General features: G+C 42.0%; 1 protein-coding gene across 1 annotated transcript in view; it reads left to right on the top strand.

Annotated features, from left to right (window-relative positions):
• The window catches only part of LOC132832151 (dyslexia-associated protein KIAA0319-like), a 133,978-nt gene that overhangs the window by 29,646 nt on the left and 78,106 nt on the right, over positions 1-26,226 (top strand). The window contains exons 2-3 of the mRNA XM_060849900.1: positions 8,038-8,804; positions 12,316-12,508. Of these exons, the coding sequence (XP_060705883.1) occupies positions 8,038-8,804; positions 12,316-12,508 (960 nt within the window). The remainder of the gene's footprint in view (positions 1-8,037; positions 8,805-12,315; positions 12,509-26,226) is intronic.

Genomic DNA, 26,226 nt, shown 5'->3' with positions numbered 1-26,226 from the left:
GTGGTACTGTGCGATCTGCCTCTCCCTGGTACTGTGCGATCTGACTCTCCCTGCTACTGTGCGATCTGACTCTCTCCGCTACTGTGCGATCTGACTCTCTCCGCTACTGTGCGATCTGACTCTTTCTGCTACTGTGCGATCTGACTTTCCCTGCTATTGTGCGATCTCTCTCTCCCTGGTACTGTGCGATCTCTCTCTCTCCCTGGTACTGTGCGATCTCTCTCTCTCCCTGGTACTGTGCGATCTCTCTCTCCCTGGTACTGTGCGATCTGACTCTCCCTGGTACTGTGCGATCTGACTCTCCCTGCTCCTGTGCGATCTGACTCTCTCTGCTACTGCGCGATCTGACTGTCCCTGCCACTGTGTGTTCAGACTCTCCCTGCTACTGTGCGATCTGACTCTCTCTGCTACTGTGCGATCTGACTCTCTCTGCTACTGTGCGATCTGACTCTCTCTGCTACTGTGCGATCTGACTCTCTCTGCTACTGTGCGATCTGACTCTCTCTGCTACTGTGCGATCTGACTCTCTCCGCTACTGTGCGATCTGACTCTCTGTGGTACTGTGCGATCTGACTCTCCCTGCTACTGTGCGATCTGACTCTCCCTGCTACTGTGCGATCTGACTCTCTCCGCTACTGTGCGATCTGACTCTCTCTGCTGCTGTGCGACCTGACTCTCTCTGCTGCTGTGCGATCTGACTCTCTCTGCTACTGTGCGACCTGACTCTCTCTGCTACTGTGCGACCTGACTCTCTCTGCTGCTGTGCGATCTGACTCTCTCTGCTGCTGTGCGATCTGACTCTCTCTGTTGCTGTGCGATCTGACTCTCTCTGCTGCTGTGCGACCTGACTCTCTCTGCTACTGAGCGACCTGACTCTCTCTGCTACTGTGCGATGTTACTCTTTCTGCTACTGTGCGATCTGACTCTTTCTGCTACTGTGCGATCTGACTCTCTCTTCTACTGTGCGATCTGACTGTCTCTGCTACTGTGCGATCTGATTCTTTCTGCTACTGTGCGATCTGACTCTCCCTGCTGCTGTGCGACCTGACTCTCCCTGCTACTGTGCTATCTGACTCTCCCTGCTACTGTGCGATCTGACTCTCTCTGTTACTGTGCGATCTGACTCTCCCTGCTACTGTGCGATCTGACTCTCCCTGCTACTGTGCGATCTGACTCTCCCTGCTACTGTGCGATCTGACTCTCCCTGCTACTGTGCGATCTGACTCTCCCTGCTACTGTGCGATCTGACTCTCCCTGCTACTGTGCGATCTGACTCTCCCTGCTACTGTGCTATCTGACTCTCCCTGCTACTGTGCGATCTGACTCTCTCTGTTACTGTGCGATCTGACTCTCCCTGCTACTGTACGATCTGACTCTCCCTGCTACTGTGCGATCTGACTCTCCCTGCTACTGTGCGATCTGCCTCTCCCTGCTAGTGTGCCATCTGACTCTCCCTGCTAGTGTGCGATCTGACTCTCCCTGCTACTGTGCGATCTGTCTCTCCCTGCTACTGTGCGATCTGACTCTCCCTGCTACTGTGCGATCTGACTCTCCCTGCTACTGTGCGACCTGACTCTCTCTGCTACTGTGCTATCTGACTCTCCCTGCTACTGTGCGATCTGACTCTCCCTGCTACTGTGCGATCTGACTCTCTCTGCTGCTGTGCGACCTGACTCTCTCTGCTACTGTGCGATCTGACTGTCCCTGCTACTGTGCGATCTGACTGTCCCTGCTACTGTGCGATCTGACTGTCCGTGCTACTGTGCGATCTGACTGTCCGTGCTACTGTGCGATCTGACTGTCCCTGCTACTGTGCGATCTGACTCTCCCTGCTACTGTGCGATCTGACTCTCTGCTGCTGTGCGATCTGACTCTCCCTGCTACTGTGCTATCTGACTCTCCGTGCTACTGTGCGATCTGACTCTCTCTGCTACTGTGCGATCTGACTCTCTCTGCTGCTGTGCGGCCTGACTCTCTCTGCTACTGTGCGATCTGACTCAGCTTGATAACAAACACACTTTTTATTTTGACACCATTGAACTTATGTTTGGAAAATAGTGATGTTCTGTCTCGTTGATCGGTGTCTGATATGATATAGGTTTATTCTCTTTCCAGTTCATGAAAACAATCCACATTGGGAGAGTAGCCAGTCCACCTTCACTTACATATAATTATTTAACTGTCACAAATCTACCTAAAAAGAGCAGACTATCAGATGCAACACTGGTTCAAATTAATGTTCTGGTTAGATTCGTTAAAGGAGGTTGCTTGGCCTTTTTCATCTTAGAAAGCAGTGTGAGCCCGTGGAACCTTCTGATAAGCTCTAATTTTAGACCCTACAATCCCTGTTTACACATTGTGTTCTCAACCCTTCTGCATGCCACCGACAAATTCATATAATTTAGGGTTGTTCACTTCCTTGGACCACTTGTGAAGTTATTTTGAACCTTCTGTGATGGGATTGATGATCATGCTTTCCCTGTGTTTCGATGGTGTGGAGTGGTGAGCTTGCCATCTTTGGGATAGGTCTTATGCGTTCCTCTTACATGGTATTGGATTGAACTAAACTGAATCACAACGATAGAGGAAGGTATAAAACTGATAACCAATTCTAGCCCTCTTTATCACCTTGCATGATATATGAACTCAGCCCGGATAAAATGCCAGGTTTTGTTTTTCAACCTGCATAATCGAGAGACTGCTCTTTGACCAGAATGTCTGATATTCTAAATATGCAGTCACATACACTCCGTACACATATCACGCTGCCAGATTGTGTGAAATTTTTAAATATAACACTGTTCTTTTGCATCATTTTGAAAGAGTTAAGAATAGAAAGGAAACACAACCAGTAGATTATTGCATACATGTTTCTTTCATTCATGTTTGGGATGAGGATTTGCTGGCAAAGTTGGCAAATACAACTCCTACTTAATTGACTTTGACATGAGGGTGGCTCACTGAGTGACTTACAATGCTAAGGTCAGAGGACAGGAAAGAGTCAACCGTATTAGTGTGGAACTGGAGTCATTTATAAGCCAGATATGTGGGGATAAAGAACATTAGTGACCCAGTTGGAGAATGTTGACTACTTTGAGTTGCTGTGTAGAAGCAGGCCATTCGGCCCATGCAGCCCACATGGACTCTCCAAAGAGCATCCTGCCCACACCCACTCCCCTACCCTGCACTTGTAACCCTGCATTTACCATGGTTAATCCACCTAGCCTGCACTCCATAGACACTATCAGCGATTTAGTGTGGCCAATTCAGCTAATCTGTACATCTTTGGACTGTGGAAGGAAACCAGTGCACCCAGAGAAAACCCACGCAGACATGGGGAAATGTGCAACTTCGCACAGGCCACCTAAAGGTGGAATTGAACCTGGGCCCCTAGCGCTGTGAGGCAGCAATGCTAACTACTTAGCCACTTTTGTGCCATGCTTTTTAAAACTAACTACCCTGATAGGATTTGAACTCGCATTCTCTGGATTATTAATTGACCCTTCTTGATTACTAATACATCAACAAACCATGGGCGGCATGGTGGCACAGTGGTTAGCACTGCTGCGTCACAGTGCCAGAGACCCGGGTTCAATTCCCGCCTCAGGCGACTGACTGTGTGGAGTTTGCACGTTCTCCCCGTGTCTGCTACTGTGCGATCTGACTCTCTCTCTGCTACTGTGCGATCTGACTCTCTCTCTGCTACTGTGCGATCTGACTCTCCCTGCTACTGTGCGATCTGACTCTCCCTGCTACTGTGCGATCTGACTCTCCCTGCTACTGTGCGATCCGACTCTCCCTGCTACTGTGCGATCCGACTCTCCCTGCTACTGTGCGATCTGACTCTCCCTGCTACTGTGCGATCTGACTCTCCCTGCTACTGTGCGACCTGACTCTCCCTGCTACTGTGCGATCCAGGTGCTTCGGTTTCCTCCCACAGTCCAAAGATGTGCGGGTCAGGTGAATTGGCCATGCTAAATTGCCCGTTGTGTTAGGTAAGGGGTAAATGTAGGGGTATGGTGGGTTGCGCTTCGGCGGGTCGGTGTGGAGTTGTTGGCCCGAAGGGCCTGTTTCCACACTGTAAGTAATCTAATCTAATCTAAACACTGTCCACCATTACCATAATTATACCTATCTGAATTTAGTTTAATAAACTTGATATTTGTTAACATTCATAATCACAGAAATGGGTAAATGTTTAGTCTATTGATTTCTTTTGAAGAGGATCATGAAGACATTATGCAAACTGTTAATCTAATAAAGACTGGCAGTTCTCAATTTAGTTAGCAAACAAAAGCATATGAACACATGTTTATTGAAGGAATACTGAAACCACCTAATTAAATCCTGCCTTGTATCCACTCATAGTAGGAAGGGATTGTTCGTTTTCAAAGATTATTGCATAGCAACATCATCACTCCTGCCTAACATCTTACCAGTGGGAATTTTAATTTCCAGGTGTTGTAAAATTGGATGGATGGGTGGAAAGGAGCTAGTGGTGGGGAGGTGGTAATGCGAGGGAGCCAGGAGCTAATTATATTTGAGGAGTAGGCCTTGGCCAATCTAAAAACCTTAAAAGTGTTTATAACTGTTTAAAATAAGTTGCTCTAACTGTTATAAAATATTAAAAATCGTTTAAAATTTCTTCACTGGTCATTGAGCTGAAGATTGATCTCTATGTATCTTCAAGTCATCAATTTTGAAGAAGGTGTGGTCTCGTTGGCAGTGTGTCAGCTGGAGGCCCATATTGATTGTCCCAACAAAGGGTGGTTTTCACTGCAGTTGACTGCCAAGATGCAGACAATTTTTTGGGGGCAGTCAGTGGTGAATGTCAGTTTTGCTGCTCAGAGGAATATTCACACAATATGTACAAGAAATATTGCTTTACCAATGTCATTAGCTTTTGTGTTGCTTCTTTTCACTATTTGTGAGATTCTCAACAGCAGTGAGTGCTCCAGTGCAGGAAAAAAATCTGTGTTCGACCATCTGGAGATGTTATTAGACATACCATGAAAAACATAATCGAGTTTCCTATACAATCTGCTGCTACTAATGCCAAATTGCTTTACCCAAATTGCCAGATGATTTGAATTAGACTTAAAAGTGTCATTTAATTGTCGTTGCTTAATTTTTTTTGGGAGGTTGGAATTATATTGTGTAAGTGTAGGTGTTACACGCAAAGCAATTTGCATTATTTGTTGCCTTTAACACAGGAAAAAAAGTCTAGTGTAAGAACAAAAATACAAAAGGAGAGCACAAGCAGTGTGACCAAAAGGTTGGTCAAAGTATTGGGTTTCAAAAGGTAGTGGATAGGCATCTTAAAGGAGGAGTGAATGCTGGAGAGGTGCAGCATGTGGGACATGATTGCAAGAAAGGATAGAGATAGCTAAAGTTTACTTAGTGTGGATGTTGAAGTTGTGAAGGGCATACAAAGTTTTTGGCGATAGGTGAATTGCAATTTTAACTGTCAGTTTCCCTGATCCAGTGTCTACTTATGTGGTTAATTGTAGAACAGATTTATTTTTTCCCCACACTCTTTGCCAACATTGTCTGATAAGCTACATTACATGAATTGACCCACAATGGTGTTCTTTCCTTCCCTCCTCATTGTGTTCCAACATTAATCTAAATGACCTCAGCATTTGCCCATCTAAAATAATTAGATACTGCCCTAGTCTCATTTCCTGGGGTCAGGGATACTAACGTGTGCAGGCAGGAATGCTGCATCATTGCATTTTCAAAGACAGAATGCAACTCATGGAAATTCAACATCCCAAAGACACGGTTTCTTAAAAAATATTGACTATGATGTCTTATTTAGAAACTCTTGGGATTAAAGCAAAAAAGAGCCAGTATTTTTATAGCAACTTTTAAGACCTTAGGATGCCCAAAAACATTTCTTAGTCAATGAAGTGCTTGTATGAAGTATAGTTTAATATAGAAATACAGGAGGTCTAGGAAGTACAGTCGTCAATTGTGTGCAGCAAGTCACCAGAAACAGCCTTGAGATAATGATGAAATAATCTATTAGAGTAGTATGTTTGAAAAGTCAACATTGACTCAGACATCTGGGGGAAATCTCTGTGCTGTTTGACATAGTTATGTAGTACCTGAAAAGTTAAATTGGACCTTGGTTTAATGTCTCATCTGAAAGACAGCATTTCCAGTTTTGCACAGTACTCTTAGGACTTCACTAGGGCTTCAACCTAGATTATACGTTCAGTTCTCTGGAATGGGGCTTGAATCAGCAACTCTCTGATTCCAATGCTTGCATTGTTCCATGTCTGACACAGATCTAGGGATTAAATTTGACAATAAATTAGCAGTTTAATAATGGGAGAAATTATTGATTTTAATATGTACAACTGAATGGACAGCCAGAATACTTAGGTTCCAGTTGGGTCCCCTGCTGTTTGCATTCAATACTTATAAATACTGTAATGATCACAGTTACAAAGCTAAAGACCCAAGGAAGGGATAAAATCTGAATTGACTAATAAAGATTTACTCACTAGGAAGATGATTCTTAAATGATTTATGAATATAAAATGTCAGATAATGAAATCTGTTTGAGAATAGGAATCATGATTGCAAAGTTATATTATCATTTGATGTGAGTTGGGTGTGTCATTTCACTGTAGAGAAGTGGTTGCAATATCAAATAATACGTTGAAATGAACAAAATCCAAAGATTGTCAGTCTCAAGAGTCATTCTGACATTATATAAAACACTAGTGAAATACTCGTGAACCTAACTGTGATCTCCAGAGTAAATAAAATAAATTGGAACAGTAGGATGAATTTGGATGACAAGTTTAAAAACAAAATCTTTTTTACTTAAATGATGAAGGAATTACTTAGTGAAGACTTTTTAAAAAAAGGAAAAGAAATTGAGAGCACATTGAAGAAGTCACATGAAAACTCAAGAAGTTAGTGTCCAGAAAATTCCGTGCAAGATATTTTCAAATTTCCAAAAATTGCAAGCAGGCAATATTCCTGAGTACCTGCCCCAGTATCAGAAGGTTGTAACTTTAAGTCATACTCCAGAAACTTGAGACAGATTGTACTACTGAGGAAATGCTGAAATATTGGAGGTCTTTTCAATGATATACTCAATTTGCCTGATGAGGATGGAAAGAAAAAAATGGCCAATTCTCCCTAGATTTCCTGTAATATTGATTCCTTACGCAACATCTTTAAAGCAGGATGTTTGGTTGTCTGGAACCTTTGCTGTATGATTCCTGTATTTCTGCATTACTAAAGGTATTTAATTAGCTGTCTTGACATTAAAAAGCATGCCATAGGGATGAGAGTTTGTTCTTTCACTGCTAGGAGTGCAAAGCTGGAAAATTAGCTACAAAATCATCCCCCTAAATGTAATCCTAGTGTTAGTACATCAGACATGTTCTCCATGAGAACACTGTAGTAAAGCAGTAATTTTATTTTATTTTAATTTTATTTCATTGATTTTAGTTATCTTTTTTATATTTTTTTTCACTGTTCTGTACCTCTTATTCTTGATTGACTCTCGCTCCCCGCTCTCTCATCACATTTTTCCCCTCCTCTTCTCCCTTTGCTACCCTTCTCCCCTGTTTTCAATTTTGCCTCTACTTCACCCACCCCCTCCCCTATCCCCCACATATTTTGTCACACAGCACTGGCTTCAGCCTTGGTCATTCACAGCTTCTAATCTCCCTATAATCTCTCTATGCGCTGTCACTATCACCTCCTTATTGCTACCTTTGCTTTTGGAGCCATGACTCACCTTCTCACAGCCCAGTATAAATACCTCCCTATTTCCCCCTTTTTTTTAAGCTTTGACAAAGGGTCAGTAAGACTCGAAACGTCAGCTTTTTTCTCTCCTTATAGATGCTGCCTGACCTGCTGAGATTTTCCAGCATTTTTTCTTTTGGTTTCAGATTCCAGCATCCGCAGTGATTTGCTTTTATTTACTGTAGTAAAGCTGCCCTTATTTTGCCAAATGGCTGTAAATTTTTAAGTCTGTAATTTTAATTGTGGTTGGTAATGTTTTCACAGGTGCTGTTTCAGATTACTGCAGTGAAACAGCTCAGTATCTGGATGCTATTGTTTCTCCCAACCTGAAGACGACCAAAATCCTGCGGGTTCCTCCAGCAGTATCAATGTCAGAATGTATATCGGCGTGTTGTGACTTTACTGACTGTGACTTGGCATGGATGTTTGAGGGTCGCTGTTACATTATAAATTGTCAACACAGGGATGAGTGTGAGCCAAAAATGACTAGTGCTGTGGAATCTTACTTAAGCTTTGTGCAGCGGTCACCAGCTCTGAAGCCAAGCTTACGAGATGCCTATCATAAGGGCAGAGGACGTTCCATGGGGAAGCAAAGGGACTCGGTGCCAACTGAGGGGAATATTAACCTGCAAGATCTTTATGGTGAAGACTTGACCCTTGATGGCTCTATTGCGAAGAACTCCATAAGGGACTACAAAGAAATACCCGCTACTTTTGGGAATTCAGAAAGTTCCAGCAAGGGTCAAGGGCAAATGCAAGGCTCACAGCCCTGGCCACTGTGGGATTTTAAATATGATGCTGATGTGTCTTCAGTGAAGGCAAGTGGGATCGGTGTTGAGGAGGAGGATGCTGGAATTCAAAGCAGAGCCCCTCTAAACGTGAGTTTCCCAGTTAATGAATCTCAGCAGGAAGAATGGAGTGATGAAACAAAGCAAGAGGTGAACAATGTTATGAAATTAGTCCCTTTGGAGAGAGTGAGCAAAGGAAAACTCCTGCAAAAGTTCAATGCAAACAGAACCAGTGTCCAAGAGGTATTTCTAAATAGTTTTCTGTTGTTTTATGTAATTCTTCTTTGGCAATTTGACCTCATTCCTCCTTCATTGAGTTTTAATGTTGTGGAAGAGCCATAGCAAAGATAATCTCACAGCAGAGATACTGCTGGATCCAAACCAAAATTGCTAGGGTATAGATTAAAATTTGAGGATAGGTTGGTTGGCTAGGGATGTGATCTTGAAAGTGCAATAATTCTTCCTGTTGCTCCTGCCTTCCATAACGTAGGATATGCAGCACTTCTGGAACTGGGAAAAACTTGGAAAATCAAGTGGTTTGAAGATTCATAGGTGGTCACCTATAAGCAGCATGCTTATTTTGTTTCAATTACTTCAAGTGGGCCTTCCTGGAACTTGCTAAAAAAAATGTTAGAAGCATTAAAGTGCTCTGGCAGTTGTGGCTCCAGTTCCAAATTGTTGCTGTAGCAATTTGAAACTGGATTGCAATGTTAGTGGTACTTATACAGTGGACAGCAGTCTAATACTGGAAAATTAACATTCTGTCCATTGGATATATGTGGCATGATGCAGTTCAGAAAACAGAATCATGGCCTCATGTCTTCACTGAGCTCCTGACCTCAGTCACCTGTTTGGGCAAGTGTCCAGGGGACAGCTAACTGTTCCCCACAGCATGGTGATAAAACAAAAAGAGATCTTCCATTGGTAGCTGCAATTTCTGATAGTGACCCAAGGATGGAAAAGGCAGTGACTGAGAAGCAGGCCATCTGCACAATCAATTGGCTGCACAGGAAGAAGTAAGAGTAACCTTTACAGATCCTTTCAGAAACCGAGGACTCTCCCCAAAGTATTTCATAGCCAATGAACTATATAATAAGTGTAGTCGTTGTTGTAATGTCGGAAAATGGGACAATTTGCATATAGCACCTTGCCACAACAACAGCACAATAGTCATCAGATCATCTATTTCACCACTACTTGGGGGATATCTTAGCTCAGGGCCTGGGAGAACACTTCTGCTCTTCAAAATAATGGCAATAATGGGCCATTTCATGTCCAGCTTAGACAGGCGGAATTCAGTTCAACATTTCTTCTGAAAGGTTGTCAATCAGATAGTGTTACTGTCCCTTAAATATCCCTGAAATATCCAGTCTGTGGTTTAGAATGAGTTTTGAATCCAAAAATTGCTGATTTGGAGGTGAGATGATATCACAGAGCCAAGGCTGACAGAAGGATGAAATTAGTCCTGAACTTCAGAAAAGGGTAACCAACAGAATGTATCCATAACTTTAATGAATGGGGTTTCAATTTCTCCCAATGTTGATCTTTATGCAGAGTGCTAAGGGCATGGAATGCCTTACCTGCTAATGTAGTCAACTCAGCCACATTAGGGAGATTTAAACAATCCTTATATAAGCACATGGATGATGATGGGATAGTGTCGAGGGAGCAAGCTGAGAATAGTTCACAGGTCGGTGCAACATCGAGGGCCGAAGGGCCTGTTCTGCGCTGTATTGTTCTATGTTTTATGTTCTATGTTCTAAAATTGCCGTTTTGGTTTTAGAATTGTAGGATGTTGCACACTGTTACACCCAATCTGAAATTAAACCGTGCTATATGTGGATTCATCCACTGCATCATTTCCACTAGTATTAACAAAAAGAAAACTTATAAACACAATTTTAAGAGCTAGAAAGGATTCTGCTCAATATTATTTCTAACATTTGTTGATTTTTATTTTGACTCCCTTATGAACAAAATTCAAGTGACTTTGACTTCATTGCTTTTTAAATTTTTATCAATAATTTTGCTGATACTAATGATTGGATTATTGCTGACTGCACATGCTCACCCCAGTTATTTTTGACTGCACATCCATACAGTCATTTGCAATATTAAGCTGATTTTAAAAAATTTAGAACAAAAATTCTATTTTGTTTTACACTTTATTTTTTCTACCCAACATATTCTTTCATTGAAATGTTTTCATTAGGTATTTGGCTGGTATTTTTCATTCTTTGTTTAAATATATTTGAGAGATAATGCCGTTGTTGTGCATGCTCCTGAGCATCGGCAAGTGCAAGCTTTTTCTTTCCTCTCTTGAGGAATCAGAATCCTAGGTTGTGGTGCTCCATTTAAAGAGAACCTGTCCCAAGAGTGGGCTCATACATGAGGAAATGGACAAGGGTGAGAGGTTTGGGGTGAGGAAATGCCGTGGTTGGGTTGGTAGACAAGGGTTTTGAATTTGATTCATTTGGAAACAGGGTACTGGAATTTGTCATTGAGGATGTGTATGATGAGTAAAACCAATTGATCAGTAAGGAATTAAGGGTTATGGAGAAAAGCCAGGGAAGTGAATGTGAGGAATGTTGGATCAGCCATAATCCTATTGACTGATGGAGCAGACCCGAAGGATTGAACAGCCTACTCCTGTGTCTGTTTCTTATGGTTTAAATTAGGCCAGATATGAGATTATTGGGGTGGGATGGGTAAGAGGTCAGCAAGGAATGCTTAAAAGTAGTTGAGTCTGGAAAATAATCAATGAATCTTATGTGAATAGCATGGGAAGGTGGAAGTATGGACTTTTGGTGCTACAAATTATGTGAGGTCAGATAGGAAAAATTGCAAATTCATAGTTAGTGACCTAGAAGGGGATAGGAATCAGTTGCAGGAGTTAAAGACACTAGCTTCTGTCTGCCAGATTTTGAAATGGAGAAGGTTGTGATATGCACAATGTCTGATATCTGAAGAAAGCAATCTGATCATGTGGGAGCCTCAACAGTGTACTAGGATATGATCAGTTCATGTGTAAGTTGACCAATTACTGCAGATAAAGTTGCCAAATAGACCATATATCTTACAAGTGGATGTGGGGAATATGGATTTGAATGCTCATATTGTGGGACAGGAAAAGAATGACATGACTGTGGATGTATGACTGGGCTCAGACAGATAGAAATAGAGTTGCCTCATCCAGCTGAAAGACAGCCCACAGTTTGGAAAAGGATGGTGTAGTTAGTAATATTGAATGCTGCAGGGCAGCTGAGCAAAACAAAGAGGCATGTACCAGCACAGTTACGGTGGATGCCATCTGTGACTATGGCAAGAAATTTTTCTCTGCTTTGGGGAGAGGCAGATTGGAAATATTTAAAAAGCAAGAGAAAGTCTGCAGCATTTTAGGGAAAGGATATTTTGGGTAGCAAAACAGTGCACACATTTATTTTCAGAAATTTCTGTTCCAGGACACCTTGTTTGTCAATGCCACAGAGATTGGGGGAGTAACAGAATAGCATTAATTCATAAAAATAAGAACATGTTACATAAAAATGTTGTTTCTATGAAGTGTTAACATACAGTGCAATAAGGCATACCACGGTAAAAATCAATCCTCGAGAAAAATGGAAAAATTTTCCCCTGGTCAGTACTGATTTATAAAAGCTGTTCTTGACATTTTGCTTTCATTTTTTCAGAATGCATGGTATGAAGTATGCTGTGTTTCTGAGCAAGTAATTGCGCTTTTCCTTGATTTTATCAGGAAGATGCACTTCCATCAAATTCATCACATATTGAAACATTGACTACAACGCTGAACCCAGAAACGAGCAGTTTTGTGTCCGAACACCAACAGAAATCTGGAGAAGGCATCCAGATTATAACTCCCAGTGTCGAGAGTTCACTCGCTTCACAGCCCCCAGCCACAGAGACATTAACTATCGCTACGCAACGAGGTATTGTGCTGTTTTTATATTTCAGTTGAAAGGATCAATTGCTGTCGTAATGAGGCTTACTCCTGGCGCACATGTCATCTACTGCATCCATTGCTCTCTGTGGTTTCCTCTAAATTGGGGAGACAGGACACCAACTTGTGGAACATTTCAGAGATCATCTCTGGGACACACGCAGTAAACAACCCCACCGCCCTGTGGCCAAACACTTCAACTCCCCCTCCCAGTCTGCCAAGGACATGCAAGTCCTGGGCCTCCTCCACAGCCAAATTCTAGCCACCCGACGCCTGGAGGAAGAACGCCTCATCTTCCGCCTTGGGACCCTCCAACCACACGGAATCGATGTCGATTTCACCAGTTTCCTCATCTCCCCTCCCCTCGCCTTATCCCAACTTGGCACCACCCTCTTTAAATGTCCTACCTGTCCATCTTCCTTCTCACCTATCTGTTCCACCTTCCTCTCTGACCGTCACCCCTCACTTTCAGTTACCTATCATATTCCCAGCTACCTTGCTCCCAGCCCCAGCTCCCCTCCCGTTTATCTCTCAGCCCCCTTGGGCCCTCCCACATTCCTGATGAAGAGCTTATGCTCGAGTCTTCAACTCTGCTGCCCCTCGGATGCTGCTTGACTGGCTGTGCTTTTCCAGCATCACACTTTTTGACTTTGGTTCTTCTGCCAGTTATCTTCAATCTGTGGTCTGGTTACTGATCCTCCTGTCAATAGAAAAGGGTTTTCCCTTTCTACTTATTAAAACACTCCATAATGTTGAGCACCTCAATTAAATCTCCTCTAAACCTTCTCTACTGGTTTGAAGGGAATAAATGGCATTCCACATGGAAGTGACGCTAATATAGTTTCTGGATGCTGTCTGAAGTTTGAAATTGATTCTGGTAAAAAGAAAAACCTTGAACATGAGAAATGTGAATTGAAGGAGACAATAGTGGACAGAAGCAACCTCTTTTACCTTGTGGCATTGTCAATTTTGCTTTGTAATCACTTTTGTCCTCCACTTAATGTTTCCATTTGCTCTTTCCCTGCCTCCCCCAGCCCTCTACCTCCCACCTTTCTCCTGACCCCATTTAGAATGGCTCGCTCCAGATATAGTTCTTTGTCCTAGCTGATGATTATTAGTGAAGCTCACAATTGTTCAGGATCTAGAACGATTTTTAAATTTTGCTGTTCAGGTGGACCTCTATCTAATTGGTCCAACCCTCAGGAAAATTAGCTGAGTTTTTTCATATTCTGAAGTCAAATAAAGTCTGTTCGTTGAGGACGTTTTATTTAGATTTGACAGCAATTGTAAATTCTCAACTCCTGGCCTGGGTAAAGACCAAATGATCAGGATCCGACCGGAGATGGTTGACTCCCTTACTCTGTTCTTCTATTCTTGACAGAATGAAGTGAAATTTTCATAGTGCAATGGAGGTACAACAAATAAAAGACAGCTATAATAGTTTGATGCTTGTTTGTCCTGCCTACCTGCCCAAACTCCTATGAATGAATGTTATGATTGGCTAATGTTAGTTTTTCATTCTGTTTCATGGTGCTTATAATGACATTTCTAATTAGTTCACTGATAATAATGTATACCCCATCCCCAAAAGAATAAGTTTCTTTCTAATGTAGTTATCACAGATCTCAGACTCCTTGCTGCTAATACATGTTATTTAACATGCATGCTGCATAGTGTAAAGTCTCGGCTTACACTGCTTCTAAATTCATTGCACATAGTATTTTGAAGAGTCAACTGAGGTATATTGGTTAAGACATTGGGACTCTGCCATGGAATCTGTTTGAACACTGCCATGGAATCTATTACATCCACCTAAACAAGTAGAACCTCCCAGCCTGGTGCAGTAGCCTCCAGGTGTGGTGTGGTGACGTACCATCCTGGTGAAGTAGCCTCCAGGTGTGGCGTGGTGACCTACCAGCCTGGTGAAGTAGCCTCCCGGTGTGGCATGGTGACCTCCCAGCCTGGCATAGCTTCTCACGGTGTGGCATGGTGACCTCCCAGCTTGGTGCAGCAGCCTCCCGGTGTGGCATGGTAACTTCCCAGCCTGGAATAGTGCCACCTGGTGTGGCATGGTGACCTCCCAGCTTGGTGCAGTAGTCTCCTGGTGTGGTATGGTGACTTTCCAACCTGGCATTGTGCCACCTGCGTGGCCTGGTGACCTCACAGCCCGGCATAGCGCCTCCTGGTGTGGCATCCTCCTGACCCAGCATGGTGTCCTTGACCTGGCATAGCGGTCTGAAGTGATCTCCTAGTTTCATGATCGTCAGGGTGAAACCTGAGGGTGATCTGGAGCCAGGGCCCAGTGTGGACAGGAGGCTAGGTGCCAGCATGATCTGGGTTGGAAATCCATGGTTCTGAACTTTTATTTACACAATGCTGAACTTCTTATTTCTGTATTTGCTGAGATTTTGTAACTAAGGAAACTGTACCTAGATACCTTTGTACCTAAGATGGTACTGTAAATGGTGATGTATAAACTTTTCTCTGTACGTATTGAGTACGTGTGATAATGAAGACCAATTCTAATCCTAAGATAGGCTTTGGACTTAACATATCATTGGAACGGTGGCACCTGCAACAATGCAGTATTCCCTTAATATGTCACCAAAATGCTAGCCAAGGTTGTGGCTGTGCTGACACTTCAGAGTGCAGTGCTCTTCAATTAGCCAAATGCCTTTTTTGTCCATAGTACTCCAAACTCTTTTTCTTCCCCCAATTTTTCTTTTAAAGGTTACCATTAATTTGTTCACATCAGCTCTTTGAAACATTCCGCTGTATTTACTCAAAGAAAAATCCTCCACCTTCCTCTGATGCTTTTGGGAAATATATTTAAAGCTGTGTGTATTGTCTGATTGCCAGCTGACCTGCCAGATTATGAACTGATGTCTCTGTAGTCAGGATGAACTGATGATCCTCTGAGCCAGAGATGAACATAACACTGAGTCATACTGATATTTATGAAGTTCTATATACTACACAAAGTGTTGTAAAGAAGGAAAACACAACAACCATCTCTACTTATCTTTTTTTTTAAATGGTGTAGCAAACGTCCACAGCTTGAAAGGTTTAGGTCAGAAATTAATGATCAGAAGATGGGTTGTTAATATCCTTGAAACTTGAAAGAAGGAAGGAAACACTCGGCAATGAATAAAGAGCTGGGAACTAATGAATTAGAATGTGCTGAGTCTTTGGGCTGGATTTTACTTGAAAAGTAATAGTGTTTTGTGGATACGGGTTGTTATTAATGTGCGAATCAGCCAAGATATTAGTGGAATAAAGGGATGTACTATTAGTTGCAAATACCCAGAATTATGTGGCTGTTTTATGTTGCTCTGCTGTTTCCTTTGCACAATTGGAGTAATTTAGCTCTCCTGTTATCTTTGCACACATTCTAGATTTTCACATTAACAGTCTGTGATTTATTTAATAGGCAATTAGTGATTAAGAGCACAAGTGTGCTTTTAATGTATTGCCAATCATTATTGACCAGGAAAGAGAACAATATAATCTGTTTGGTCTCTTGTGAATGGTAGATTATTCTTGGCGATTTAAAGTAAAATCAATTTTTAATTGCTTTCCTTTTAGCTAATATCCTCCCCCTCTCAATTAAGTCTTTCTTTTCCTCTTTTCATTTCTGTCCTTGTAACTGATATATTTCTAAATTGCTAACTTTCATTCATTCTGTTTCTTCATCATTCTCATGTTTCTTTTGCAGTAAAAAATCTCATTGGTGAAAAAGGAACATAATTGGTCCCACACAGAAAGTCAACTTCAAATTCAGTCAATCAAATTGTCTGATAGTGTTTTGGTTGAGATAAGCATTACCTTTACACTTCACTTTTCCTTGTGCTCTGCACACTAAGACATCCTTGAGTTTAAACATTAATGTTGCCTTGGTGATTGTAGTAGTGATAAATTGAGGCTGTCAACTTCTGCGTTCAAAGCAGTTTTGCTAACTCTTGACATTTTCAAAGATAATTGTACTGATTTTTAAAAAAAAGCTTGTGTTTGAATAATACCCTTCGCAACTTCAGGATTTCCCAATAGAGTGTTAGGACTTGAATGTATTTGAAGCACGCACAATCCTTTTCTTCATTCTTTGCACTTGAGCATTACTGGCAAGGCCAGCATTTATTGTCTGCCATGACCAATCTTGAGAAGGTTATGATGAGCTGCCATCTTGAACTGCTGTAATACAAGGTACCCTTTGTGCTGGCAAGTGTGGAGAGTTTGAACATTTTCAAACCTGCAGTGGTGAAGGGATGGAGATATATTTCCAAGTTTGGGTGGTGTCTGAAATGGAGTGGAATAGAGGAGCACCTCTTCTAGGTGCTAGAGATCACTGAAACATGAAGTAGGAGCAGGAATAGGCCATTGACCCTCTCTGCCATTCAGCATGATTATGGCTGACCTTGGGGGGAAGGCGCGGGGGGGGGGGGTCATCAACTCCACTTTCATAATCACTTCATGATTCCCTGAGAAAACACAAATTTGCCTATCTAGCCTTAAATATAGTCAACGATGGAAAATCCACACCCCTTTATGTAGAGAATTACAAAAAAATCACAGTCCTCTGAGTGAAGGAATTTCTCCTTCTCTCAATCTTGAATGATGGATCCTTTATCCTGAGATTGTGTCCTTGTGTTCTAGATTCCCAAATCAGTGGAAACAATCAGTATATCTATCCTCTCAAGCCTATTCAGAATCTATCATGAGATCACTTGTCATGTTTCTAAACTCCAGAGGATATCGGCTAATTTAGTCAGCTTTCCACTATAGGAACTTCCTCGTATCCCAGGGACCAATCTAGTGGACCTTCAGCTGTGCTGCTTCCAATACACTGAATCCTTCTTTAAATATGGAGAATCAAACTGCACACAGCACTCCAGGTGTGGTCTCACCAAAACCTTTTATGATTGTAGAAGCAAGACTTCCTTATTCTTGTACTCTAATCCACTTCCAATAAAGGCCAACGTGCCATTTATCTTTCTAATTCCTGAATGTGCATTCCAACTTTAGTTTAGTGGGTGCTTTCAAAGAAAAGTCAGCAGGATGCTGCGCTGCATCTTGTTGATGGTACGCTTGACAGCTATGGTATTCGTTATGGAGAAAGTGAATGCTTAAGATGGTGGTTGGGTGTTGATCAAATGGGTTGTTTTATCTTGGGGCATTCATGCTGCTCAAGCGTTGAAACTGCACTCATCCGGATAACTGAGGAGTATTCGATCCCACTGGTGTCTTCTGTCTCGTAAATGATGGAAAGGCTGGGTTAGTCACCACAGAATGCTCAACTGCTAACCCAACCTTATAGTCATAGTACTTATGGCTGGCCCATTTAAATTTCTTGACAATGTGACATTAATTTTTTTTTTGTTTTATTCATTTTTGGAATGTGGGCATAACTGGCTGCCCATTCCTAGTTGCCCATGAGAAAGTGGTGATGAGCTGTCGTCTTGAGCTGTTCTAGTCCACGTGCTATAGGTTTACCCACAATGCCTTTAGGGAGGGAATTCCCAGATTTTGACCCAGCAACTGTGAAGAAACGGTGATATATTTCCAAGTCAGGATATTGAGTGGCTTGGAGGGAAACTTGGAGATAGTGCGAACTGCAGATGCTGGAAAGTCAGGGTGGATAAAATGTGGAGCTGGAAAAAGCTCAGCAGGTCAAGTGGCATCAGAGGAGCAGGAGAATCGATGTTTAGGTTGGAACTTTATATCAGGACTGGAGGGGGGGCGGGGCGGAGGGGAATGGGGGGTGGTGGTGGGGGGGGGGGAAGGGAGCTGCCAAATAAATCGTGGGTGTGGTGGGGCTGGGGTAAAGGTAGGTGCGAAAGCGACAGATGGTCTGCAGGGAGGAGGTGGTTATGATTGGTCGGTGGGAAGGATGGAGCAGATGGATGGGAAGGAAGGGGATGGAGTGGAGGTCAGGTAAATGGGATGGAGTGGAGCAGGAGGGCTGGCCCTGGGATGAGGTGGTGGATGGGGAGATTTGAAAGCTGGTGAATTATGTGTTAAGGCCATTGTCCTTCTTCCAAATGGAAATGGTTTTGGGTTTGGAAGGTGCTGTCCAAGGATCATTGGTGAGTTTATTGTAGACCATCTGGTAGATGTTACAAATTGATGCCATTGAGCATCAGTGGTGGAGGAATGCATGCTTGTGGACGTGGTGCCAATCGTTTGTCTGGATGGTGTCAAGTTTCTTGAGTGTTTTGGGAGCTGCACTCATTAAGGCAGATGGGAGTATTCCTGACTTAGGTCTAATAGATGGCTAACAGGTTTCGGGGAGTCAAGAAGTGAGTTATTTGCCACAGTACTCCTAGACTCTGACCTGCTATTGTAAACACTGTTTATGTTGCGAGTCCAGTTCGATTTCTGATCAATGGTAACCCCAAGTATATTGATAGCGGGGAATTTAGTGATGGTAACACCATTGAATGGCAAGAGGTGGTGGGCATATTGTCTCTTATGGGAGGAGATCTTTCCTGGCATTTGTGTAGTGTGAATGTCATTTGCCACTTTTCAGCTCAAGCCTGAAAATTGTCCAGATCTTATTGTGTTTGAATATGGACTGTTTCGGTATCTGAAGAAACATGAATGGTGCTGAACATTGTGCAACCATCCGTAAGCATCCCTATTTCTGAAGTTACGATGGAAAGAAAGTTATTGATAAAGCTGCTGAAGGTGGTTGGGCCGAGGAAACTATCCTGAGGTAGAGTCCTGCAGAGATGTCCTGGAGCTGAGGTGACTGACCTCCAGCAATCACAACACTCTTCCTATGTGCCAGGATGACTCCAATACAGAGTGTTTTCCCCCAATACCCATTAATTCTGGTTTTATTAGTGCTCCTTGGTGCTACACTCAGTCAAATACAGCCTTTATGTCAAGGGCTGTCACTCTCTCCTCACCTCAGCTCTTTTTGTCCATTCAGCTCCTTTTCATTCAGGAGGGATATCAGGAATGACAGAATGGTCTTGGAGCGGTTGCACTTCAGATTCACCAAAATGACATTGGGGTTTAAATGTGTAACTTATGAGACCAGGTTTCATAAACATTGCTAATATTCCCTTAAGTGTAGATGATTTCAGGATGAACAAAGCAGGATGTTTAAAATGATAAAAGCATTTGATAGGGCAAAGACTTTTTTTTTCCTCAAGTGGGAGAATTCAGAAACAAGGGAATACAATCTTAAAGTTGGAGCCTGACCATTTAGCAACAAAATCAGGCAGCATTTCTTCACACAAAAGGTTAGAGACGTTTGGAACTCCGAAACTGTCAAGATGGAGATTGATAGATAGATTTTTATTGGGTGAGAATATCAAAGGATGCAAATCAAAGGTGGGCAACTGGAGTTAAGTTGCAGATCAGCTTTGATCTAATTGAATGGCCAAATATTCTTAAGAGGCGGAATGGCCTAGTCCTGCTCCCTTGTTCCTTTAATGCAACAAAGTTCCCGAGACTTGTCCCTACACTGACTAGTGGAGTTACACAGGGGTTAATACTGGGATTACAATTATTCACATAATAATTAATGATCTGGGCGAAGGAAATGAGGGTATTGTTGCTCAGTTTACAGATGACACAAAGATAGATGGACAGACAGGTAGTGTTGAGGAGGTGGGGAGGCTGCAGAAGGATTTGGATTGGGCGAGGAGAAAGAGCAAAGAAGCGGCAATGGTATACAATGTGGAAAGTGTGAGGGATTCACTTTGGTAGGAAAAATAGAGGTGTAGATTATTTTCTAATTGGGAATGACTTTGAAAATCTGAAGCACAAAGGAACATGGGAGTCCTAGTTCAGAATTCTCTTAAGGTTAACATGCAAGTTAAATTGGCATTTAGGAAGGCAAGTGTAATGTTCCCATTCTTTTTGAGGGTGCTAGAATTTAAGAGCAGGGATGCATTGCCCAGGCTGTAAATGGCTCTGGTTAGACTGCACTTGGAATAGTGTGAGCTGTTTTGGCTACAGTATCAAAGGAAACCTTGGAAGGGTTTCCAGAGTATGTTTAAAAAAGTGATCATGGGGATGAAGGGCTTCTCATGCGGGGAGCCATTGAAGACTCTGGGTTTGTACTCGATAGAAGGATGAGGGGGGAATCTCATTGAAACTTACAGAATACTGAGAGTCCTGAATAGAGTGGATATGGAGAAGATGTTTCCACTAGTAGGAGAGACTAGGGCATAAGGATTCAGAGTGAAGGGATGACTCTTCTGAACTGAGGAGAGGAATTTCTTCAGCCAGAGGGCGGTGAATCTGTGAAACTCATCTGTGGTAGCCAAATCAGTGAATCTATTTAAGACAGAGATAGCTAGGTTCTTAATAAGTATGGGGATGAAAGGTTATGGCAAAAGGCAGGAGAATGAGGTTCTGAAACGTATCAGCCATGATTGAATGGCAGAGCAAACTCGATGGGCCAAATGGCCTAAATCTGCTCCTATAGCTTATGGTCTATGATCTCATAGACCTACCTTCAAATTTCCCTCATTTGATGACCACCAGATTACAATCTGTTATGTAGCATATGTATTCAGTTTGTTTACATTATTATAACAGGAGAAATGGCATTGGAAGTAGACAGTATGTTCCTTCAATTTGTAGTTAATGAAAGACAATGAGATTATTGATATGATGAATAATCTGGAAAGTCTTGAATCAGAGAATCCAGCCCCCAGAAAATGGGACTGAAACCTCGCAGTGATAGCACTGGCGTGTGACAGCACAGTTATAGACACAATTGATTCATATAAGACAGCTGTTTAAAGTGGTACAAAAGGCATTTTATGGACCTTGTTATGTGCTCTTCCTATTTTGGAGAATGACCCATAATCAATACAAGGATAAACACACTGATTGTAATAGCAAATGCTAATATATTTACTTTGTTTGGGTCTTTATCATTTAATGGTTTTGAAACAAATTGACAAAACTGTCTACCTTTTTATTGAAGATGGCAGTAGGTACTGAGAGAGTGGAAAAATGAACTGTTTCATTGTCTTAGAAGACTTTTATTATTGATAACAATGAATAGCTTCTTCAGTTAATGATGTAATTGTGCTGCATTTCGACTCTTATTATGAAGATTATGACTCGTGATTGCACAGTGATGGTAAATATGATCTGTGGCAAAAATCTCCTTTGTCCACTGCGGTGAAGAGGATCCAGTTAGTGAATAATTGAGGGTTAAAACTTTTGGTTTTATGCAACATGTACAGCATGTAGCTTACATTTGTATGGCATCTTTAACATTTTAAGATATCTGAAGCAATCTAAACAGAATTTTACACTGAGCCATAGATGTCTATACAGGTGACCAAACACTTACTCAAAGGAGCATTTTAAAGATGGAGAGGTACAAAATCGGGGAACAATTTCCAGCGATTAAAGTCGATGCATCTGAAAGCATAACTGCCAGTGGCGAACCATGGGCAGTAAATGCTGGCTATCCAGCGAAGCTCACATCCCACAAGACAATTAAAAATCGCAGGTGACCTTTGCAAATATTCTTATCAAGATATTGATTCCACTGCTGTGAAACCCCCATGTTCACACAGTGGGAATCCTTCTGATTGACTACTTTCTCCAGATGTTGATTGTTTTGACAAGTGCTTGGGCAAATGTGAAGCCGTGACAGGAAGGTGAGGATAGCCCAGGTGCTGTGGATCTTAATGAACTCAGCTCTTCTCCTCTGTGACTGGATTCTTCTGCCAACTCATCCAGTTAGAGTTTCAAAAACCAAGAGATTTGTTTAATGGTGTAAAACCTTCCATGATGTGAAGGAATAATGGCTAAATGAGTCAAATCGTGGACTGAAGTACAGTAGGAAGCAAGTGGGTGAAAATCAAAATAATGATTAATAATTTTGGTATCGAGCAGCAGTTTGGCATTTCTGAGGACAGCTATTTAAGGCAAATGTGTTCAATGATCGTCATTCACAGCAGAGGCCACAGAATAATTAATTATTGGCTGATTGTTTCACAGAAAACATTAGTTTTCCATTAATGTTTGTTTTTAACAGAGCAAACAAGATAATAAATTACTGCCAGTGTTATGGTTTTGTAATCATAAGGTTTATTATGGATGAACGTTTGATCCCTGTGGTTCTGTTCACCCTGACAAAGCTGCATCAAACAGCTTTCACATGCAGGAAAGAATATAATCCAGCCCCATCTATTAGAGCATTATGTTGTCGACTAAAGTAACTGCAAAGATAAAAATTGGCACTACCTTTAAATTGTTGGCACTTCTAGATCCATTGGACTGTACAACATAATGCTCTATCAACCAGGTTTCTCGATAAACAAAATCATGGATTAACGAACGTGTGAACAAAGGTCAAGGTTCACGCCGTTGAAACCTGCCCTGCCATTCAATACAATCATGGCTGATCTGTTTTCAACCTCAACTCTATATTCCTACATCAAGATTAACCCTAATAATCTTTTAACCTCTTGAATTTATTATCAAATTGAGACAATCCCCACTGGAAAGAAGACGCAATATTTCAACCTTAGTCCCCTGAAACTTCTGTTATCTGCCAGAATTGCTGTGGTGCAAAAATTGGACTTGTCACCTTCCCTGGATTTGGCTTTTATTGAACAATGAATGTACTCTTCCTCTTCCCTGAGCTCTGTGACCTGCTCCAATCTTAACACAATCCAGTATGTCTGCACATCTCCAATTCTGGTCTGTCTTGTGTTAATTGCTTCACCACTGGCAGTTATGCTTTCAGATGCCTAATTTCTAATCTCTGGAAATTCCTCCCTGATTTTCTATCTCTGCTTCTTTAAAATGTTCCTTGGAGCCTCTCTGAGCAAGTTATTGGCCATCTGTGTAGATATCTATGGCTCAATGTCAAATTTTGTTTAGGTTGCTTTAGTTATCTTCACAATGTTAAAGGTGCTATAGAAATGCTATATATGCTGTTTTTGTTTAATAAAACTAAAACTCTCTATTATCCACCAACCGGATCGTTTTCACTGCAGTGGACCATGGAGATTTTTGCTGCTGATCATGTTTACCATCACTCTGTGATCACAGATCATAATCTTCATAATAAGACTCTTAATGCAGTACAATTACATCATTAACTGATGAACTTATTCACTGTTACCAATAATAAAAGTCTTCTAAGGTAATGAAATAGTTAATTTTTCCACTCTCTCAGCACCGACTGTCATCTGAGGTGGTTAAGGCATTTTGCTGCTTGCCTTCATTGCTCAGATCTTTGAGTATTGGAGTTGCTACATCATGCTGAGTTGTACAGGACATTGGTATGGCCTTTTCTGGAGTACCGAGAGTGTTTTGGTTGCTCTGTTATAGGAAGGAGATAGGAGAAGGTTCAAAAATGATTTAGCAAGATATTTCCAGGAATGGAGGTTTGAAATACAATAATAGACTGGGACTTCACTCACTGGAGCGTAGGATGTTGAAGGGTGACCTTGTTGAAGTTTATAAAATCATGAGGGGCATTGATAAGGTGAATGGCAACTGTCTTTTCCCTAGAGTGGGGGAGTTCAAAACTAGGAGGCATATTTTTAAGGTGAGACAAAAAAGATTTAAATAGGACATGGGGTCAACTTTTTTTTACACAGCGAGAGGTTTGTATGTGGAATGAATTGCCAGAGAAAATTGTGGATTACAACATTTAAAAGACATTTAGATATGTTCATGAATAAGAAAGGTTTGGAGGGATATGGGTCAAGCGCAGGCAGGTGGGATTGGTTTAGTTTGGGAATGTGGTCGGCACAGACTGGTTGGACCGAAGGGTCTGTTTCCATTCTGTATGATTATGACTGTAAATGTTACTTTATGAAGCACTCGATCTCAAAAAGAACAGTATAAGGGAGTCGAGGAATTACTGATATTTTGAGCATTTAGAAAGTTAAAAAGCTATTCCAGTCGAGCTACAGCACTGACATCTACTTGGCAACATGGAACATTGGCCAGGTATGTCCTGTACACACAAAGCAGGACAAATCCAACCTGGCTAATTGTCACCCCCTCAGTCGACTGTGGGTTATCAGTAAAATGATGGAAGAGGTCACCGATAGTGCCATCAAGCAACAACTAGTTTGCAGTAAGCCATTCACTGGCACTCAGGTTTGAGTTAGAGGGTCATAGAGTTATTATATTGACCAGGTTTCCCAAACAAAACTCATCCCACTTGCCTGCTTTTGGCTCATATCCCTCTAAACCTTTCCCAATCATGTACCTATCCAAATGTCTTTCAAATGTTGTAACTGTACCTTCCTCCAGGGCCACACAGATTCTGACTTCAGTGCAGCCTTTATCCAGACATGGACAAGACTGTCCTTGACATCGAGGCAGCATTTGACTGAGGGCACGAAGGAGGCCTAGCAAAGTGAGAGTTATCGGAAATCAGGGGAAGTCTCTTTGCTGGTTGGAGTCATACTTGACACAAAGGAAGATGATTGTGGACGTAACTTATCTCAGCTTCAGGTCCTTTCTGCAGGAGTTCCTCAGGATAGTGTCCTCAGCCCAACCATCTTCAGTGTTTCACCAATGGTTTTCCCTTCATCATAAGGTCAGAAGTGAGGATGTTTGCAGATGACTGCAGAAAGTACATAATTCTCAGTTTCTCAGATACTGAAGCAGCATATATCCAAATGCATCAAAACCTGGACAATATTCAGTCTTGGGCTGAGAAGTGTCAAGTAACATTTGTACGACACCAGTGCCAGGCAATTACCACTTCTAACAAAGAGAAATTTAACATTGTCCCTTGACATTCAGTGAGCTAGGGTAGGGCAGTTCCAGACTAGAAGACATATTTTTAAGGTGAGAGGAGAAAGATGTAAAAGGAACCTGAAGGGCAACATTTTCCCCACAGACGATGGTTCGTATGTGAATGAATTTCCAGCAGAAGTGGTGGATGAAGATACAGTTACAACATTTAAAAGACATTTGGACAGGTACATCAATAGGAAAGGGTTAGAGGGATATGGGCCAAATGCAGGCAAGAGTGGCTGGTTTAATTTGGGAAAATTGGTCAGCATCGACAAGTTGGACTGAAGGGTCTATTTCTGTGCTAAGTGACTCTGACTCTGACAGCACTATCACTGAATCATCCCATTCTGAACATCCTGGGGGTTACTACTGACCAGAAATTGAACTAGAGTAGCCACTCTAATACTGTGACTCCGAGAATAGGTCAGAGGCTTGGATTCTTGTGGTGAGTAACTCCCTTACTAATTTCTTAAAGTCTGTCCACTAATTACCAGGTGCAAGTTGGAAGTGAGATGGAATACTCCCCATCTGTTTGGATGAGTGTAGCTCAAAACTTGAGACCATCCAGGGCAAAGCAGCCCACTTGATTGGTACCATCTCCAGAAACATTCACTTCCTTCACCTGTGGAGTAATAGCAGCAGTGTACTAACTTTAATGTGCAATATAGAAATTCATTAAGGTTCCTTCAATAGCACCTTCCAAGCCTATGACCACTACCATCTAGAAGCACAAGGGCAGCAGATACATGGGGATACCATCAAGAACAAGTTCTTCTCCAAGCCACTCTCCATCCTGACTTAGAAAAATATTGCTGGGTCAAACTCCTAAAACTCCCTTGCTTTTATAGCACTGTGGGTGCACCAACACTAAATGGACTCAGAAGATTTAGAGGCAGCTCACCTTCACCTTCTCAAGCACCAGTAAGGTTGATGAATAAATACTGTCCCAGCCAGTGATGCCCT

Source organism: Hemiscyllium ocellatum, chromosome 34, assembly GCF_020745735.1.
Source record: "Hemiscyllium ocellatum isolate sHemOce1 chromosome 34, sHemOce1.pat.X.cur, whole genome shotgun sequence".
In the NCBI taxonomy this organism is placed as follows: Eukaryota; Metazoa; Chordata; class Chondrichthyes; order Orectolobiformes; family Hemiscylliidae; genus Hemiscyllium; species Hemiscyllium ocellatum.
The sequence above is the reverse complement of the archived record's forward strand: the minus strand, read 5'-3'. Positions and strand labels throughout refer to the sequence as shown.